The sequence below is a fragment of the Hakea prostrata genome, chromosome 2 (genome assembly GCF_041222555.1).
Source record: "Hakea prostrata isolate BN-2017 chromosome 2, UWA_Hpros_2, whole genome shotgun sequence".
NCBI classification, from domain to species: Eukaryota; Viridiplantae; Streptophyta; class Magnoliopsida; order Proteales; family Proteaceae; genus Hakea; species Hakea prostrata.
In genome coordinates, this window is record NC_142601.1 from 59856038 (window position 1) to 59877168 (window position 21131).

General features: G+C 40.5%; 2 protein-coding genes across 2 annotated transcripts; both read left to right on the forward strand.

Moving 5' to 3' along the window:
* Positions 1 to 163: 163 nt before the first annotated feature.
* On the forward strand, positions 164 to 7921 carry LOC149025352 (uncharacterized). The gene is made up of 5 exons (XM_089145577.1): positions 164 to 324; positions 1883 to 2141; positions 2562 to 2611; positions 2709 to 2761; positions 7252 to 7921. The coding sequence occupies exons 2-5, from the start codon at positions 1903 to 1905 to the stop codon at positions 7615 to 7617; spliced, it is 708 nt and encodes a 235-aa protein (XP_089001703.1). The 5' UTR covers positions 164 to 324; positions 1883 to 1902; the 3' UTR covers positions 7618 to 7921.
* A 1272-nt stretch (positions 7922 to 9193) lies between these two features.
* On the forward strand, positions 9194 to 10600 carry LOC149025353 (uncharacterized protein At2g39795, mitochondrial-like). The gene is made up of 3 exons (XM_089143113.1): positions 9194 to 9631; positions 9742 to 10067; positions 10158 to 10600. Exons 1-3 carry the CDS (start codon positions 9392 to 9394, stop codon positions 10315 to 10317), a joined length of 726 nt encoding a protein of 241 aa, XP_088999239.1. The 5' UTR covers positions 9194 to 9391; the 3' UTR covers positions 10318 to 10600.
* Positions 10601 to 21131: the final 10531 nt, after the last annotated feature.

Consider the following 21131-nt stretch of genomic DNA (forward strand, 5'->3'; position numbering starts at 1 on the left):
ATCTAGAATGGTGTCTTACCCTTCAGTCAGCAATGAAAATGGGAAAAATGGCTACTCACTATTCAACACTGAGAGCGAGAGAGAGAGAGACTGTGTTGCCAATATGGCATCTCTGACCCGGGAAGCTTGGATGGGTTCGGCCTTTACTTGTCGTGTTCCAATTTATCCTTAAACTTTTTCCTTATTTACATCTGTGCCATTCTTCTTCGCTTTAGAGTTCGTTTGATCCAAGGAAGACTACCGGTTACGCAGAGAACACTTCAAAAATTCCCTGCAGAACTGATTACATGTGGCTACAAAGATTTCCACTATTCCTCTCTACTGGTATGTTCTTCTCATCGACTTCGTCAAGGTTTCGGATTCGGTGTTTGTTTCCTCGATCGTTTATTCTGGGTTGCTAATATTTGTTTCATTAGATTGACTCTATCCCTCCGCTTATTTTGGATTGGTATTTCTCGTTTAGCCATCGTTAGAAAGACAACTGCATTACGTTCTGGTCAGTCCAGAAATGATTTTTTCTTTCGGTTTGGTTTCTTGGGTTTAACGTTAAAAATAAAAGTTTAGTTCTTGATGCATAAGAATAGTTGACAGGACCATGCTGAGAAAATGTTATTAGGAATTGGAGAAGTTGTTTGATTATCAAAACCATTAACATAATGTCAACCGAAAACCTGATAACAACTGAACAATCAGGTTGATTTAATCGTTATTTGTAGATGCAAAATTTCAAATTCTTCTTCTTCTTCTTCTTCCTGGCTTCCCTCTGCATCCAATCACCAGCAGAAGAGAGCAACTGTATTGATTGGCATACCTTCACGGGGATATAAAATGAAGGGCCTTTCCGAGGTTGACAAAAGAGAAAAGACGCAGAACAAGTGTTTGTGTGTTTGTCTGTTTGACAAACCAAGGTTAAGATGGTTTATTTCTCTAGAATATGAAGGTAATGGGTTAAAATATGTGCACAATATTGATCCTTATGTTTGCAAGCTCAAGTTTCCCGTATGAAATTATAACTTGCAATTAAAATTCTCTAGACAGTCCATTACACCTGACAAGCTTGACCAGATTTTGTGTCCACCAACTTAAAATATCGTATTCAAAATTGTAGACAATCTTTTAGACATGTGATATTTTTTGTCTAATGTTGCCATCTATAATGGGAAATATTGGAGTATAGTCTGTCATGCTTCCCCCCTCCCCCTCCACTCCACCCTAAAGGAAAAAAAATTCACAGGCCAATCCCCAAAACAAAAATGAAAAATAAAAAGTTTATTATTTGAAACTGAGTTTGAGAATTTCATTAATTAAGCATTAGCTTCTTGGTATTAGGGGGAACCACCTATAGACTCGTACAACACACAAAGGAGCGCAGTTGCTGACTTCAGGCTTTACTAGTAAACAGAAGACATAGCATAGACTAAGCGGGGATATAGAATGGTGGAATAGAACATGTTTTGCAGCAGGGCACAAGGGCTCGTTGAATTATCGATTTGTAACTAATTTTGATTTTAGATTTCCTTTTATTGGAATCCCCTGGCTTTTCCCAACCACACCCCCCCCCCCCCCAAATAAAAAAATAAAAAAATCAATCAGAATCTTTCCAACTACGTGTATGTTGGTCTTCAGAATATTGCAGTACCATGATAAATATATGTATTGCAATACTGCAGTAGATCTCCATGGTTCTTTTTCTCCTTTTTCTTTTCATACCATCAGCTTTTTTTCCCTTGTTTCAGGGTCATCTATAAACTGTTGTGTTGGATTGTTTGACTTTCTGCTTCACTTGGTTGGAAACACTCGTAAAAGATAGTTAACATAACTTAGTCTTAAACCTTGATTTCTCTTTTCTTGAATGCAATGAGTGTCCATTTATCATGTGCAGTCCAGAAATGTTGAAAGAAAATGGTTAGAACATTTCGTGTGGGAGCAGATCTTTGCCGATTCCTAGGGGGAGCACACCTTGTCCATCCCAGGGCTCTCTGCTCCAGCAGTTCCATTGTCTCAAAAGGAAACAATAATGGAAATGGTAACAAGAATGTTGCAGTAAGGGATGACGATGCGTACCGTCAATTAGAGAACCTGGATTTCATGACTGCTGCTAAGATTCTTTTCACCACCCCACCTAAGAAGAAGCAATTTGGGTACTGATACTTCAATTTGGAATATCTTTTTCTCAATATAATTTTTTGTCAGCTTTAATTTGATTTATATGTGTCATCTTATTGAGGTTTAAGTTTGTAATGTGTTTATTGCACAAAGAATCTGAACAAATTATTTGATAACATGCATAAATTGTGATTGAATTTTGTTAGAGACCTATATCAGTTCTGTGCAAGGGCTAGACTAGAATCATATTAGCTAGGTATTTGGCATCCATTTTATTTTACTCAGAGATATTTTCAAAAAGATCAGGAGTTTCCAGGGGTACACAATATTGTTGAGAACAACAGTTAATAATCACATTTATTTATGAACTTATATCCTTTGTCCAGCCTATCTTGTTTTTGTTCTTTGTTGCAGTTCCTGGAAAATATTCTAACTGGCTTTCCTCCAATTGTCAGGCTTGATTTTCATCTAGTGCAGCTCTTCTTTGCCTGCATGCCTTCATTGGGTATCTCAATTTTCTTGCCTGTCATTGACTATTTAACATGCTTCAAAATTTCAGCTTTTGGGAACTTGAATCTGAAAATTTTTATGTCCTGTAACAGCTGTGTTTTTGGTGGCTCAGTATGCTCGCTATGAGATCAGAAGAATGGAGGCGGTAATGGAATTTTATCTTTTCCAGATATTTTTCTTTTGGATGAATGAAATAATCATTAACCAAAGGTCCGAAGGTGAAATAGAATGTACAAGGAAAGAAAGGGGGGGGGGTTACAACCTACTAGCTGGCAAAAAGGAAGAGCCAAGCCCCGAGGAGACAACAATCTGTTCCTTGGGGTGTCCATAACATGGACAAGGGTGAGAAACTAAAGCCTAGAAGAAATATCAAAAGTAGATGGCTTTCCAAATCAAATCCAGAGAATCGCAATTTGGAAGTCCATCTTTTGAGATTCCACTCTCACCATAAGTGGGAAGTCAAGGCATTGAACACCAATTTACCCACTACATCACAAATGGTCGAACCAGAGTAGTGTCTCAAGAACCAAGTCCAATTCCTAAGGGAAAGTAGTCCATTTTCTGGATATTGTTTGTTTGATGTTTCTTTGGCCTACTGGTTTCCTCATTTAGATATTCTTTTAACAGCTTTTTTTCTTACTTACAACAACAAACTCTGCCTTATACCAACTTAGTGGTGGTGGCTGCATGTATACAAACAAGACAAAGTAGGAAAGACAGATTTTAACTAAAAAGGGAAAGCAAAAGGCAAACTAAGGTTTGTAGATGGATCAGTAAGCTAGTGTTTTGTGCCTTGATCCATCACCTTTGGTGGGAGCACAATCTTCGAAGATGGACCTCCAAATCTTGATCTATAGACAGGATTTGGAATGCCATCTATTTTGATGTTTCATCTAGATTGTTTGCTATTCCCCATCCCCCTGTTGATGACACCCCTGATGACACCCCAAGGAACAGACTCATTGTTGTCTCTTGGGGTCTTAGTTCTCCTTTTCGGTCTTCTGCTTAAAGACCTTATTCTCTTGCTTTTGTTTGTTGAATATAATTATTTATTCATCCAAAAAAGAAAAGGTTTTGTAGAGATTTGTATCTCTACTCCCAATTTCTCCATCATTACAAATGGTTCCCCTACTGGCTACTTTCCATTGAGGGTGGGAATCCGCCAAGGATGCCCTCTTTCCCCCTATCTTTTCTCCCTTGCCCTTGAGGTCCTCTCTCGTATCCTTCAATCCAACACAAATTAGCTCCTAATCTCTCCCATCCCTAAATGTAGATCCTCTAACCTTACCCATCTTGCCTTTGTGGACGATCTCATGATCTTCTCCAAAGCCAACCACCAATCTATTTCCACCATCGCTTCCTCCCTCTCCTCCTTTGAATCTCTCTTCGGCCTCCATGTCAATCTCAGCAAATCTACCTTCTTTCTCTTTGGAGTCTCGAACTCCATTTGAATTTCTCTCCTGCAACTCTTAGGTTTTAGCCCTTGCTCCTTCCCAGTGACCTACCTTGGTCTTCCCCTCATCCCTAGCAAGCTCACCCGCCACCGTTGCACTCCCATGCTCGACCATATCAGGAAAAATCTCCAACTCTGGAAAGGAAAACTCTTATCCTTTACGGGATAAGTCGTGCTCATTCAATCCGTCTAGAGTTTTCCTTTGCAGGATGAGTCGTGCTCATTTAATCCATCCTCCAATCTTTTTACCTATATTGGAGCGGTATTTTCTCCATTCCCAAATCCATTATCCTGTCCATGGAATCCCTCTTCTATGCCTACCTTTGGAAAGGCCAAGAATCCTCTAGATTCCTCCATCCCATCTCTTGGGACTCTGTGTGTCGTCCCAAATCTGAGGGAGGTCTCGGGATCCGACACATCCTTGATGTTAATATGGCCTGCCTCTTGAAGCTCATTTGGAAGATTGCATCTAAGCATGATTCGATTTGGGTTTTGTGGGTCTACTCCTACCTTCTTAAGCAGGATTCCCTTTGGACCATTTCTTGTCCCCCTAATCCGTCTTGGATTTGGAGGAAGATCCTTCTCCTCCGTTCTCATGCTCTCTCTGCCATCTCTATCCAAATCATGCTTGGATCCTCCATTCTCTTTTGTCTAGACCCCTAGCATCCGTTGGGCATTCTCTTCTCCCTCCTTGGTCCCCGCGCTGTCTATGAGACTCGTATCCCCAAGTCTACCGCCCTTGATGCCTTCATCTCCAATGGAACTTGGTCCCCTCTCCCCCATCCCAGTGTCACACATGTTTGGAATGTTCTCCTCCCTATCCTTAGCCAGTCACGTAACTCCACCATTTGGACCCCTTCACCCACAAAATCCTTCACCACATCCTCCATTGGAACCTTCTTCGCCCCCCCCGGTTCCCTGGTCCCATTTGGTTTGGTTTAAAGGTCACATCCCCCGCCATACCCTCACTCTTTGGAGAGCGTTCAACCTCACCCTCCCAACCCAATCATTCCTCGTTAGCCGCCACATCCCTGCCATCCCTAGCTGTTCACTTTGCTAGAATGGTTCAAAGGACATTGAGCACCCTTTTTTTCTCCTACCCCTTTTCCCAGCCCCTTTGGGATAGACCCCTTGCCTCCATTTGGCCTCGCTCAAGACGCTCTCACGGATTTGTTCGGGATTGGACTTGGATCTTGAGAAATTTTGCTGGTCACTCTATTCGCGATCACCTTGGCAAGCTAGTTTTTGGTGCCACCGTCCATCACATCTGGTGGGAGTGTAACATTAGAAGATGGACTTCCAAATCTTGCTCTATTGACTTGATTTGGAGAGCCATCTATTTTGATATCTCTTCCAGATTGCTATCTCTCCCCCCATCCCCCTGTGGCGGACTCTCCCTAGAAATAGGTTAATTGTTCATTTCTGGGACCTCAATTCATCTTTTATTCCCCCTCCTTGAGCTCTGTGGGCTCCCTTTGTTTGCTCTTCCTTTGTATTGCTAGTTGTTTTAATATAATTATTTATTCATCCCTAAAAAAAAAAAAGGCAAACTAAGGAGACAAACGGATTGGGACAGGATGGGAAAAGAGGAATGGAGAAAGACATGAAAAAAGAGAGATAATGTCTTATTAGGATAAACAGGAAAAAAAAAAGAGGGGAAGATAAAAGATAGTAACAGGAAAAGAGGACTGCCCAATACAGCAGAAGAAACTCAGATAGATGGAGTCTGCAACAAGGATCCTTAGGCTCTATCCAGGTCATACTTAGGACTAGACCTAGAATATACATGTCCTTGCTCACCACTTTGCATATGGTAATTCTATGTCTGCCTCTAGCTCTTTTAGCTCCTTCAGTTGGAATCATATCCTCCTCCTCACAAGTGCATCACTAGGCTTCCAGTGAATATGACTGTACCACCTTAAACTACTCTCTTGGTGCTTGTCATTGATAAGAGCAACTCCAAAGTCTGTTCTTATATGTTCATTTCTTAGTTTGTCCTTCCTTGTTTCACCATATGTTCATCTTAAGACTCCTAAATCATGTGTGCTACACAAGCTTATCGATGACATTTCTTAACTACCCAACATTTTGCCTCATACATCAGAGGCCACACAACATCTTGGTCACAGGACATTCTAGATGCACCTCTGAACTTATCCCATCCCACTTGAATTCTCTGTAATGCATCATCCTCTGTGTCTCTTTGTTCTTACATACATGCATAAAATTTTTGTTTAACCATGTAAAGAGAAAGCATTTCCTCTAAAGTTACTTATATGGTTCACAGTTTAAACTTCAAACTATCCATTTAAGAAAACTTAAAAATGGCACCTTTTTTGGGGATATATTTTAGCTACAGCCAACAGCTATTGTGATTCTTGCTCTGAATTTAAGTTTTTAAATAACTAGTTCCATAACCAACTATTACCATTAAGAGAAAATGTTTGTTGTATACTAGCATTAGTATGATGGCTTTATGCCTTGTGGCAGTGTAAATCTTCATGCACATGGGTTGTTTTAAGCATAGCCATGTTGGTTACAATTAAACACTTCAAAATCTACAGCAACTTTCTGATCTGGGCATGTGTCAAATTTCATCCATGTATCTAATGTCCTACATATATCCTTGCACCCCGGAGTACCCAGGCACCCTCTTGTAGTCCCGAATTCTGTTTTGTCATGGTTGAAACTTCATTTCGGCTGAAACTTGACATGTGAAGAGGCAATATTGGGATCTCTTTGTCCAAAAAATTGACCCTCAGCTGATCAGCGATTTGACAGAACCTGGCCATTCTTACCCAACTATTTAATTTATGTGAAGAGGCAATGCTGCAATCTCTGTGTCCACAAATTTTCATCACCATCTGATCTGCCACATGATAGCCAAATTTCTTACATTTGGAAGACATTTCTATAATCATGTGTGAACAAGTTCCTTTGTGGATGCTATAGGAGCACTTAGATGGTTGCATAATGCACATATGCTGAAACAGTAATAAATACATTTCAGATTGTGGTCGTTGTTTGTTCAGTTTAGATTTTTAACTATGTTGTGTCCAAAATTTGACAAAATATGAATGTTATATTTAAGCTTCTATAGTCAAATCAAATACTTGATGTAATGTTATAGTTACATTATTCAACCATTTTTATTAATTACTTGCTTGTATCATTGTTGTCAGGAGGTTGAACTCAAAAAGAAACAGGAGGAAGAAAAGGCAAAAGAGATGGAGTTGAATGCCATAGAAGAGAAGGAAGAGATCAGCTCGGATCCAGAGCTGTTGAAGGTGAAAGTCAGACTGGAGGCTGTAGAAGAAACACTGAAGGAGATTGTTGATGAAACAAAGAAACTATCAAGTGGCAAAGATAAACAAGAAGGCACCACGAGTGAGCATCAGGCAGCTGTTGGCTCAAGGCCTCAAAGTAAATCAGAAGACAGCATTAGTGCGACTCAAAACAACAGTAATAAATCCAAGCCAGATTCAAGCCAAGAGAGGGTGTCAGATTCACGTCTTGATACCTCACAAAAGGACCACAAAGGAAAATAGGAGATCTGGTAATGAAGGGGTTTCCCAAGAATCAAAAGATAATGGTCTTGAACATGCTTGGGCTTTATCACATCAATTTATTATTTATTCCCCAAAAGACAAATACACCTCCCCTAAGGTCGACTTGACTAATATTCATGTACCCTGTGAATTTTAATAGTGAAGCCATTGGATTACCAGTATCGGATGATTGTCTTGAGATATGCCCTGTAATCTTTTTGACTGTACAAGGGAATTAAAATGTTGCATTTGGATTCTTGTCAGTGGTGCTCTTTTTACCCCTTAAATGTTTCTATGACAGTGACAACAGAGAAAGGAAGCTCAACATTCCAACAAGACTACTTTTTTCTTCTCTTCTATTCACCATAAGGTGCTTTGCATGAAAGATCAATTAACAGAAGTTGCCCCTAGAGCATTTATTATTCAGCTACAAGTATATACATAGGCAACAGGTAAGATGACACGGCTGGAATTGGGGGATGGGTTCTAGCTTGGTTAGAGCATTTTCTCTGTATTAATCTTGATCACTGCTGGACTGATAATCTACAGTAACTACCTAGCTTTCAGGTGCAAAAGTTCCAGAATACCTGACAACCCAAACATTGATTTCCCTTTGCGGTGGAGGAAACATCAGGTTTATCAGTTTTACTGGAAACAGAGAATGGCTTGTCATGCAGGTGGATGACAAAGCTTGATCACCCAGAGGAGAACACCAATAGGCATATATTTTGCTATGTTAGTTGACTCATACCTTGTTACCTACTTGGGCCTACCTTCTTGATTGCAAGTGGAATTGCTCATTGCATAAAAAACCCCTTCAATCCTTATCCAACATGTTAACCTATAGATTCATCACAAAATCAGAGTTTTTTTTTTGGGTTGAATAAATAATTAAATTAAACAGGCAAAGAAAACAAAGATAAATAGAGTGAGGGGGGAGGGGAGCAACTACCAATCAGGAGGAAGAATTGAAAGAAGAGGCGAGACTCCATGAACTAACAACAATCAGCCTATTCTTTGGGGAGTCAACAACTGGGGGATGGGGGAAAGAGAGAAGCCTAAATAAAACATCAAAATAGATAACATTCCAAATCATGTTTCAAGATCAAGAATTGGAAGTCTTAACTCCTAAGGTTGTGCTTCCACCACAAGTGGTGGATGAAAGCCGTAAAAACTAGCTTATCAACATGATCACAAATAGTGGCACCAGAAAAGCTTCTTAGGATCAATTCCAATCTTGAGTAAAGCCAAAAGAATGTCTCAATCGAAGTCAAATAGAAGTAAGGGCTAAAATCCAAATAGAACAGAAGATGGGGCAAAAGAATAAAAGGTAATCAATATCCTTTGAACCATTTCAACAAATGATACAGTTGGGCTGACTAGGATATGACGACTAATAAAGAAGGTTTGGGTGGAGAGGGTGAGGTTGAGAGCTTTTCAAAGGGTGAAGGAATGGCAAAGGATCTGGGCTTTGAACCAAATGAGAGGGGCCAAGAGACAAGGGGAGAATGGAATGGAAGAAAATTTCAACCAGAGGAGGTGGTGAAGGATTTGGCATGACAGAGAAGCCAAATAGTGTAATTTTGAAAGATCTTAGTTTATGGTGTGTCAAAACGAGTAAACGATGACGTTATTTGACGAGGGTTAGTTAACGCATCTCCGCGTACGTTAGAGTATGCCTCTCAATGACTTAAACCCCTCTTAAACCTACTGTGTAAGGGCTTCCATGTATGTATTGACTTACCATTGCTTCTGAGTCCTACAGAGTGAGAAAATGGTCCGTTTGATCCAAATGGCGGGGAGAGCATTTCGATTTTCTTCTTCATCCAAAACCGTGATTTCACTGTTTCAAAGATCTCATCTGCAAATGGAGCCACGACCCTTGAGCAACTCTGTCGTCGTACAAGCCCGAAACTATATATCAGAGATGCGCAAATCGGCCTTCGAAGGCAATATACTGAGAATTCTCCGCAATGAAATCGATTATGAATCTGAATATGCCCCTCCCAAACAGGTATTTCTCAATATGGTTGTTTCCTCCTTCGTCACTGTCTTTTTTTTTGGTCGATTTCACTGTCTTTTTAGTTTGTATATTTTCTGAGTTTTCTCCGTGTTCCTCTAAAGCTTGGAAGGGAATTCAATTCGTTTACGGTAGAAGATCGACCGGGGGAGCAATGGGTTAGATTGAGAGGGAAGTATGGTAAGGAAGATATCAAAATTGAGGTTACGATGTTTGACGGAAGTGTCTCTGTTCCTAAAGTCACTGAAGACGGTCAGAAAGAGGATGCACAGCTCCACATCAGCTTGATTGTCGATGTCTCAAAGGGAGAAGGTTGCGATATTTTAGAGTTCGTGTGCTCGGCATGGCCGGATTCCATGCAGATTCAGAAAGTTTTCTTGCTTAGGCGTGGTGGAATGCCGGCGAATCATTATATTGGACCTGATTTTAAGTAAGAATCTAGCTCAGGATCTATTGGTTTTGCTGGTTACGTTAGTTTGTACCGTGTCTGAACAGTTTCTATTTCATCATTGTTTATCAGGGATTTGGACGATGAGCTTCAGAATGCTTATCAGGAATTTCTTGAGGAGAGGGGGGTAGATGATGATCTTGCTGTTTTCTTGCATGAGTATATGATGAACAAAGATAAAACTGAATTTATCCGATGGCTGGGAAACGTCAAATCTTATATTGAGAAGTAATGAGACTTGATAGTTGGGAATGTTATATCTGTCATCGAGAAACAGTGAGATTTGTCTATCAATGCTCCTCTTGTATCCTCATTTTGGCTCCCTTGCCCCTTCTGTTTTTGTTATAGTATCATTTGGAGGAAGTTAGTTACTATGCTTCTGTGCAAATCTTACTGTCTATATCAGAAGATTTTTGTGTCGATGCACGTAAAGACAAGCAAACAATGGATCATATATATAGAAGTGAATTAACCATTGAATGAGAAGAAGACTCCAACAATAATTTGGTTTGAATATTTTATAATCTTTAAGGCCTCAAGGAAGCTGAGCAAATATCTTCAAATCTGTGGGTTACTTTTGAAATTAGATGTTGGCTGTGGTGATCTGCTGGATTCACCTAAAGCTATTTGGTGTGCTGAACTTGTGAATTGCTAGATGCTTTTTGATTGCCATTTTTAAATTTAATGGATCCACCATGATCAGTTCCATTTGACCTTTGTGTTCATTTTGATATCAAAACTTTAACCAGTTTTTTGACTTAACATAGGACATGAGGTTTCATATATCTTTTGAGTTTTGCATTAAATGGATCCCATGAAACTTTGGAAGCTTTGATGACCCCCTAAAGATCTTGAATGATATCTTTGTTGTTTGAAACCTCTACTTTATCACAGTTTATAAGATATTTTAATTTGCAACTTCCATCGAAGTGATGTTTCCCATGCCCTATAGAATCCCTAGTACTTGTTTGGTAGATGTTCCCCAAGCCTCCCCCAATACATTATGAAGAATTCTTTATACTGAACTAGAAGCTACATTTTTCTATGGTGCCAGATCCATTGCTTTTAAAACCCCAGCGCAAAAAAAAAAATAAAAAAAAAAAAAAAAAAAAAAAAAAGTAAACAAATAATAATCTCTCAAATTTACATCATTAGGCTCTGATTGAGCATGCTTAGGCTAGAAAAATGTTTGTTATGTTCTTAATCTTAGATTAACAGTGCAATATATCTACTTCCAGCAGGTTTTTGCAGAATGCTGGCAAACTCTGTGTTGATGGTGCCCTTGCAGCCTTCAAACAGTAGCTACTGTTTAACTCCACTTCTTTCTTTTCTTTTACCTTTTTTTTTTTTTGGTTGCATATCAGTATCAGAGATGCTGCACAGACAACATGCAGACAAGTGATGAGCGAGACCTGAGCCTATGAAATCTGGTTAGGCTAGCTATTTTATTCTGGCATCTATTCTCATTTTGATACATTTTGGTTGAGCCTTTACCCATCTAAGATTATTTGGTGTTCATGGGTTCCTTTGAAGGTTATTTGCTTTGTGCTAATGACTTTCCCACTTGACCAACGATTAGATCTAATAATGAATAATCGGTACCAGTTTTGTTCTACTATGGAAGAGGATTTAGGTTACATAAAGTCTTACAGATGAGATGCAAATATGCAACTTGAGATGATGACATTTTTTGGAGGATATTCCAAGTCAGAGGGAAAGAATATGACAAGACAAGACTTGCATCGGGAAAAAAGGGGAAAGAGAAACCAAAAGGATTTGATTATTAATTTTACATGCAATCCATGCCCATATTTATTTGCACTTGGATGAATTAACCAAAGACATTCAATATGAAGTTCCTTGGTGTATGCTTTTTGCTGATGATATTGATTTGATAGATGAGACACAAGTAGGAATTTAATATCAATTTAGAATCATGGAAAGCAACTTTTGAATCAAAAGATTTTAAACTAATTTAAAATCATGGAAAACAACTTTGGAATCAAAAAATTTTAAACTAAGTAGAACAAAGACAAAATATCTAGTTTGTAACTTTGGTCATGAATCGAGTGAACAATGAGATGGTGAAACTTGATGATAAGGATTCTTCAAAGCAATTGCTTTTAGGTACTTTGGTTTAATCTTAAATAGAAAAGGTGATATAGAGGATGATGTTTTCCAAAGAATTAAAATAGGATGGATGAAGTGGGGTGGTGCGTTTGGGATCTTCTGTGATTGACATACTTCTTTAAAGTTCAAAAGAAAATTTCTATTGGATCATTGTTCGACCAGCTATGATGTATGGTGCAGAGTGTTGGGCTCATATAGATAAACTTAGTGTAGCATAAATGAGGATGCTAAGATGGATGAGTGGCAAAACTAGGAAGGATAAGATAAGGAGTGATCATATTAAAGCTAGTCTAGGAGTAAATGCCTTTACCCTTAAGGGTTTCTTCTCCTTTTTTTTTTTTTTTTTTGGGGGGGGGGGGGTGCAAATGCTAATATTTTATATTGTAAAAGGGGCCAAAAGGTCAAAAGATTAGAAAGAATAGGGGCCAAAATGGGCTTAAGCTAAAGAAAATTTTAAAAAATCCCCCTCCTCGGTCCAAGGGGAGCTCTGATAAGTGACAATCTATGAGAAAGTTGTTTAAGTTGGCACAATCATGTCCAGTTGAGGTCTATAAATGCCCTTGTATGGAGAAGTGATATTATCCAAATTGAAGAAATAAGAAGAGTTAGAGGTAGACTTAAGATAGCCTTAAGAGAAGTGGTGAGAAATGATATGCTTAGCTTATTCTTTGCATCTAGCATGGCCTGAAACAGGGCTGATTGGAAAGAAAGCAAGAATCCATGTAGCCCACCCCATTTAGTTAGGACAAGTCTTGTTGTTATTGTTGTTGTACATGCAGTGTGCAGTGTTATTAATGGCCACTGGGTTATGTGATTACTAATTTATGTAGTTTACTGTATGAAATACTAGTAACTACCTCTACATTTTCAAACTACTTAGCATATGCATATCTTTTTCCTTGTTGCCATAAAGTTCTATCATTTAGTTTTTATCTGAGAGGTCTTTCTCTTTGTGCATTACTAAAGTTAGTGTCTCTTCACCTAAAGCCTGGATTATGAACGACCAATCACCCGGAAGCTGGGTTTATGAAACCAACACAAGATCTGAAACCACACGTCAAGACAATTGTCTACTTAGAGAGAATTTCAGTAGACTGATTAAGGTGTGTTGACGTTATTCTATTCTAGTATGGCTACCACGATAGCCAGCTTAGGAGTACAAGATGTTAACATACCGTTGAAGTACATATGAATCATGCATGGCTGTTCTCCGTCCTTTGTTTAAAGTCTTAAATTAACTACTGTAAGCTAGCTTACTTCCCTTATTTTGTTTTATTTACTTTCCCGTTTCACTTGTAATAGGTCTGGGAAAATATTATATCCTAAGCTTTGTTTCAAACATTATTTACTTGATCATGAGGAGGACAGTCTGCTAGTTCTCGCAACCCTCGAGCAATCTCTCCAATCCTCTTTTTCTTCCCTTTCTCTTTATTGTGGTTCTGGTTTGTTAATTGCTAATTTTCACATGATGTCCGAGCAATTTGTGATCCAGAATCCGAAACTACTATTATGATATCTTGGAGAGTCATCTCTAGGAGTCTCTTGGCTTTACCTGCGGCAATCTTGTGCTGCTTGTCTACTGATGTCTTTCTAATAGTTTGCTGCTCCAAACATGAACTGGGACCGCCTCTTATCAGACTAATAAGTACCTGGTTGAGGCAACTTAACAAAGATGGAATAACTCAAGAAGATGATAATAATAATGGACCTTGAATAAAAGTTGAATAAGAAACAATACACACTACTAGCAGTAGGTGAATCCTACGGCTACCCAAGAGCAACAGCTCTCACCTAAACTTCCCCAATAACTCAAAACATGTTTCTTCTACTCTTCCTTCCCCCTATTTATAGCAATTTGGTTCCTACAGTATTAATCATCCCAATTCGAATAGGACCCTTCAAATCTAATCCTAATTCGAATAGGACTCTTCGAATCTAATCCTAAAAAGTAACCTAAATGTAATATGACTCTTCAAATCTTCCAATCGTTTCCTTCCCTAGATTTTAGGGATTTGCTTTTCATGCTGTCGAGTGTAGACTCGTGATACAAGGGGCTTATCAATACTCCCCTCCAACAGTTTCACCTTGTCCTCAAGGTGAAAATCTGGAAAGTGGGACTGCATCTCGTCATAAGTTTCCCAAGTATTTGAACAAGGAGGCAGTCTGTTCCATTGAATCAAAACTTCCAAAACCCCCTGGGCCGAGAAGCAAATGCTAAGCAATTGTTCTGGTGTGGGATGTAACTCGCCATTCTCTCGCAAACATGAGGGAAGAGGCTGGGGGACCGTGTGTTGACCAAATGCTGGTTTTAACTGCTAAACGTGAAACATAGGGTGGATGCGAGTCCCCTCTGGTAACTGTAACCGATAAGCCGCGGGGCCCACTTGCTCTATGATTTGGTATGGCCCGTAGAAACGATGGCTTAGCTTTTTGTTTGGGCGGTTGGCAAGTTTCTGAAAACGATAAGGCTGGAGCTTAAGAAAGACCTCATCCCCCACCTTGTAGTGCACCTCCCGGCGATTGGGATCAGCGGTGGCACGCATCCGTTCTTGGGCCACCCGGAGATTAGATTTGAGATCATCCAATACTCAATTTCGCTCACGAAGGAACACATCAACATCATCAACCTTGGACCGGCCATCTTCCCAACACAAAAGTGAAGGCTGTTCACGGCCATATACAATCTGGAATGGAGACATTTTAGTGGCTGAATTGAATGTCGTGTTGTACCAATACTCCGCCCAAGGTAACCAATTAATCCAATCCTTTGGTTGGTGAGCACAGAAACAACATAAGTAAATTTCAAGGCTGCGATTCACTACTTCTGTTTGGCCATCGGTTTGTGGATGATAGGCGCTGCTATACTTCAGGTGGGTGCCTACTAGCTTGAATAACTCCATCCATAAATGACCAAGGAAGACACGATCGCGATATGAGACAATGGATCGCGGAAATGCATGCAAGCGGATAACTTCCCTAGTGAATGATGCAGCCACTTCCTCAGAGAGTAAGGGTGTGAAAGAGCAAGGAAATGGGTGTATTTGGTGAGACGATCCACAACCACCAGCACTGTGTCCCCGCCTTTAGTCTTGGGTAAGCCGCCAATAAAATCCATACTAATATCCTCCCAAATGCGTTCCAGAATTGGCAGCGGTTGAAGAAGACCTGCGGGTTTCATAGCCAAGTATTTACTGCGCTGACAGGCATCACAACTAGCCACAAAGTCTTGAACAGCAGCCTTCATTCCCATCCAATAGACCACAGCCGTCAATCTCTTGTAGGTCCGCAGAAACCCTGAATGCCCACCAACTGGGGTGGAGTGATATTCGGACAATAATTTGGGAATTAGGGGGGATCCTTTAGGGATGACTAACTTGTTTTTATAGAGTAATGTTCCTTGTTGGAGATGATAGTTAGGATAGTCTTGGGATCCTTTCAGCAAGGCCTGAATAATTTTTTGATAACGCTTTGAGGCGTGAACTGCCACATCTAAACCCTCACTTTCCTGCCAAGTTGCTGTTGTCATAGAGAGAAGCTGCTTATCATCCTTAGACCGTCGCGAGAGAGCATCGGCGGTTTTATTTTCGCTGCCCGGTCGATACAATATCTCAAAATCAAATCCCAAAAGCTTTAAGACCCACTTCTGTTGATTAGTAGACACAATGCGTTGTTCCAGCAAATATTTCAAACTCTTTTGATCAGTTCGTACTTTGAAATGTCTCCCTATCAAGTAGTGACGCCATTTCTGGATAGCTAGCACAATTGCCATTAGTTCTTTCACATAGACCAACTTGGTTTGTGCGCGAGGGGACAACACTTGGCTCCAGTAGGCAATGGGGTGGCCATCTTGCATAAAAAACGCACCCAGCCCAAAACCTGAAGCATCAATCTCCACCAAAAACTCCTTTGTGAAATCTGGCATAACCAATACTGGAATGGTTGTCATTGCTGTCTTGAGGGCATTAAACGCCGTTGTTGCCTCTTTACTCCACTGAAATGCATCTTTCCTCAATAAGTTAGTAAGCGGAGCGGCAATCTTTCCATAATCTTGGACGAATCTGCGGTAATACCCTTTTAAACCTAAAAACCCTCGCAAGGTTTTAAGATTGGCGGGTTGGGGCCACTCCACCATGCACTTGATCTTTCATGGATCCGCAGCAACTCCGTCTTTAGATATGATGTGCCCAAAATACTCCAGTGTAGCAACCCCAAATATGCATTTTTTTCGGTTGACAACAAGGTGGTGCTGTGTGAGAAGTATAAAGGTGGTTCGCAAATGACCCATATGTTCCTCCATGGTCCTGCTATACACCAAGATATCGTCAAAGAACACCAAAATAAATTTTCGCAAATGTTCTCAAAATACCTCATTCATGAGTGATTGAAATGTGGCCGGAGCATTTGAAAGCCCAAATGGCATCACCAGGAACTCGTAATGCCCATTATGAGTACGAAAAGTCGTCTTTTCCTCATCACCTTCCGCCATTCTGATCTGGTGGTATCTTGCTCTCAGATCAAGTTTGGTGAACACTGTGGCTCCGCCCAACTCATCCAACAGTTCGTCAATTGCGGGAATGGGGAACTTGTTAGGAACCGTGAGTTTATTCAAGGCACGATAATCCACGCAGAATTGCCATCCGCCATCCTTCTTTCGAACCAACAATATTGGATTGGAGTAAGGACTCACACTAGGCCGTACCAATCTTACTATTAACATTTCCTGTACCAACCTTTCGACCTCCTTTTTTTGAGAGTGGGTAATGATAGGGTCGAATATTAGGTGGGTTACTTTTCTCGGCTAGCCGTATCCGGTGGTCTTGCTTCCTTCTTGGTGGCAGTTCAGTTGGTTCAGCAAATAGTTGAGCAAAGTCGGTTAATAAATTTGATACTGCTGTACTCTGGTGTACCTCTATATCGTCTCCGTCGGGATGCTGAGGCTGCAGCCAGTAGCCATCACCGCTTGCTTGAATAGAATGTAGCACACTTTTCAATGTTGTTTCCAATCGCAGCAAAGTCGGATCCCCATTTAGTTTTATGGGTCGTCCTTGCCACTCAAAGTTCATGGTTCTCAAACGCCAATTATTGCGTACCTCCTCGAGTGTCTGCAACCATTCTACGCCCAAGATTATATCAATGCTACCCAAATTGAAAGGGTAAAAATTTTGTACAAAGACCTCACCGCCCAACTGGATCGGAATCTGTCGACAGATCCCCGTACCTTTGCTAATCGTTCCATTTCCCAAAGCAACCTGAAATTTTGTTTTCTGGATTACCAATCCCAACGGCTCCACCAACTCTTGAGCGACGAAATTGTGCGTTGCACCACAATCGATCAAAACGATGACTTCACAGCCATTTATCTGTCCCGTTAGTTTCAAGGTATGTGGTGAATCGATTCCCACCAAAGAAGTATGTGAGAGTTCCGTCTCAAGCATTGGCTTCATTTCGACGTCGTATTGTCGTCATCGATCACTCCTTCCGCTGCTGCAACTTCTGGATTATCATCGTCGTGGAGGAACAACAACCTTAGTTGCTTCAGAGGGCATCGGTGGCCTTTGGAGTATGGAGCGTCACACCTGAAACATACCCCTTTGTCCATTTTATCTTTGATTTCTTCCTGGGATAGCCATCGTGAGCGTCCTGAGTTCACCGTCGCCGCTGTGGTTGCAGGTCGAGATTGTGAAGAGGAAGACGAGGGTTCACTTCTTTGGTTTGGGCAAACCGAGCTGTTAAAGCTTTGGTTAATTCCGGTTCCCTAAACCGTACTGGTTCCTCTAATATTGGTGTTAGGTGGGCTGAAGTTAATAAAACGTGAGGTTAAATTTTGGGCCGATTGAGTGGGCTGGGCAAAAAAAGATTTCTTATGTTTCCCCACTCTATTTTTGTCCTCCACGTCTTGGGCCAGGTCCATCATTTGGCCCAAATTGGTGAGGCCAAATAATCGTACCTCCGCCCTCACTTCTTCGTCTAAACCAGCGAAAAACACCCCTTTCAACCATTCTTCATCTACCGCTCCGGCTGCCGCTGCTAATTTCTCAAACCCTTCTCTATATGTTGCAAACGTCCCACTTTGCTTATGATTAATCAACGCTTCTTGGGGAGTCTTCAGTTGTGCTGAGTTAAATCGATGGATCATCGATTCTTTCAAGTTTCTCCACGATGACAATGGCTGCTGCAATTCTCGGAATCGTATCCATCCTAGTGCCGCACCTTCAAAACAAAGAGTTGCAGTTCTGAGTTTCTCTACATCGCTTAGTTTTTACAGGTCAAAGTACCTCTCAGCCCGTGCGATCCACCCCATCGGATCTTCCCCCATGAAAATCGGCATCTCAAGATGTCTAGGAAGGAAGTCTCTCGATTTCTTTGGTTCGATTGTTCGCTCGCTGTAATCTAGAGTTCCTTCGTTTTCATTCACCTCCGGCGTTAAGGTATGCATCTCTGCTGATTTTCCTTTTAACAGCATGACCCTTAATTCCTCTCTGAAATTGTCATTCGCCTTTTCTCCTTTTTCTATGTGTTGTGCCAAGAGTCCAACTTGACCTTGAATCTCTTTCACGATACTTTCCAATTCCTCTACCCTTTGCTCCATTCGGCTCTTTACCATTCCCCTGGAATCGATGGCTCTGATACCAAATTGATAAGTACCTGGTTGAGGCAACTTAACAAAGATGGAATAACTCAAGAAGATGATAATAATAATGGACCTTGAATAAAAGTTGAATAAGAAACAATACACACTACTAGCAGTAGGTGAATCCTACGGCTACCCAAGAGCAACAGCTCTCACCTAAACTTCCCCAATAACTCAAAACATGTCTCTTCTACTCTTCCTTCCCCCTATTTATAGCAATTTGGTTCCTACAGTATTAATTAACAGAATCATCCCAATTCGAATAGGACCCTTCAAATCTAATCCTAAAAAGTAACCTAAATGTAATATGACTCTTCAAATCTTCCAATCGTTTCCTTCCCTAGATTTTAGGGATTTGCTTTCCATGCTGTTGAGTGTAGACTCGTGATACAAGGGGCTTATCACAGACCATCAAGTATATGAAGGATTAAAGTCATCTTGGTCTGATTCTCTGCAGTTTCATGCCTATGGTTTCTATTTCGGGGAGTTCTCTAGAATTTTGAAGTGCAAGGGCTTTGCTATCTTCTTTGTTAATGATGTTGAATTTTTGAAGGCTTGTTGACTGATGTACCCCCCCCCCCCCCAAGTCAAGGGCCAGTCTTCAGGATCAATTTAAGTAAACCAGCAGTGAAATTAGGGTCTTGCAACCCTGCTGTTTAGGTATGGCTGATTTGAAAGGTTCTAGGGCCTTTAGAGTTTGGGTTTGACTTAGGGCTCTAGAGTTTGTTGAATTCCAGATCTGAACCTTGCTGTAATTTTAAATTCAGAACCCGAATCTAGGCTTTAAGAAACTTAGGATTTTCTTATTTTTAGGGTTTCTAGGAGATGGCTAGGGTTAGGATTAAGGTCAAACTTTAAGGAGGGGTAGGGGATCATAATTCTAAAAGGGAATAAGATTCTGGCTAAGGGTTTGAGAGAACTAGATGAAAGAAGGCTAGGGATGCAAATTTAAGGTAGCAAAAGAATTATGAGTTTATACTAGGGTTTGGTGGATCCAGTTGGGCAGAAATTGAGAGGGAAGGTCACTAGCTTTTTTTTTTGGGGGGGGGGGGGGTGAGGTTCCTAAAGTTTGGGACATATTTAATGGTTAGATTGCCGTAGATTTGACCTTGAATTTAGGTCCTTTCAGAAGTCCAAAAATTCTAGAAAAATTCGGGAAAAATAAAAAAGGGATATTGGATTTGGGTATAGGGGAAGAAGAAGGGATTCAGTCTTCTACTGTTTAAGGGGGATGGTTAGGCCTAAGGTTGGGATTGAAAACTAGGGAGGGGGGGGGGGAGAGGTTCCCGAAGGCATCATTTGTTTGCTGAATTTGAAGTGGGGTGGGAAAAAGTAAAATTTTCCATTAAATCTCAAATCATGGTTTGTTTGATTCAATCGGGGTGGGAAAGTGGGCAAGCTTGTCTATTGACATGACATGTCACTTTTCCCACCCCATCTCTTTTAAAAGTCTCACATATTTAGTAGGATTTTGTGAAAAAGTGAGGGATATAATAAAAGTGGGACCCACATTTGCAACTTTTCCACAAAATCATTTCCTAGTCCCCCACTCACTACATGTGGGACGTTTATTTTTCTCACCCCTTTTTATGGTATTGGGATGTGGGAGAGGGGATGGGTGATCTAGGGTTTAGGATTTGGGAAGAACTATGGCTACCGCAGGTTAGGGGAGGGGGAAACAAGAAGGCCACAATTGGAGAAAGAAGAAGAAAGGTAGGGGCAGGAGGTGGGGGCTTGTATACTTGTAGAAGAAAGGGAACTTGAATACTTGCAACAAATCCTGCGAACACAACAGCAGCAGGCTTCCTTCTTGGAAACCTTGCAATTCCACTCGATTCTCCTTCAACTCAATTTTATTCAATCAATCATAAACTGTCTTCTTTACAAGCAATGTCCCATATTTATAGCCTCACATGAAGGATTCATACTAAGACTCAACATTAGGAAGCAAATCAAACTAGGACTCTTATTTGACTTAGGATTCTCATTCTATCAAGGACTCCCAACTGAATAAAAGTGCAAACGTATAAGGACTTCTAATTTAAGAAGGAATCCCTTTTAAGATAGGTCTCCAACTTAGAAAGAAGAACTTCTATTTTCCTTTGGACTCCTACTTCACTAATGGCTTTTACACTCTTCCTAGGATGAATCAAATTACAAACAAGAGTAGGACTAGTCTTCCAGTAGGAATGGACTACAGCTAAAGGAATCACTCTCTAAGTAGGACTCCTAACTTGACTAGGACTCTTTCATAACTTCACAAAGACTAACCCAAATATCAAAAT

Coding starts and splice junctions, on each gene's coding strand:
- LOC149025352 (XM_089145577.1), top strand. CDS start 1,903: ATGGTTAGAACATTTCGTGTGGGAGCAGATCTTTGCCGATTCCTAGGG. Junction 2,142..2,561: donor CCTAAGAAGAAGCAATTTGG/GTACTGATACTT, acceptor TCCAATTGTCAG/GCTTGATTTTCATCTAGTGC. Junction 2,762..7,251: donor AGATCAGAAGAATGGAGGCG/GTAATGGAATTT, acceptor CATTGTTGTCAG/GAGGTTGAACTCAAAAAGAA.
- LOC149025353 (XM_089143113.1), top strand. CDS start 9,392: ATGGTCCGTTTGATCCAAATGGCGGGGAGAGCATTTCGATTTTCTTCT. Junction 9,632..9,741: donor AATATGCCCCTCCCAAACAG/GTATTTCTCAAT, acceptor GTTCCTCTAAAG/CTTGGAAGGGAATTCAATTC. Junction 10,068..10,157: donor TATATTGGACCTGATTTTAA/GTAAGAATCTAG, acceptor ATTGTTTATCAG/GGATTTGGACGATGAGCTTC.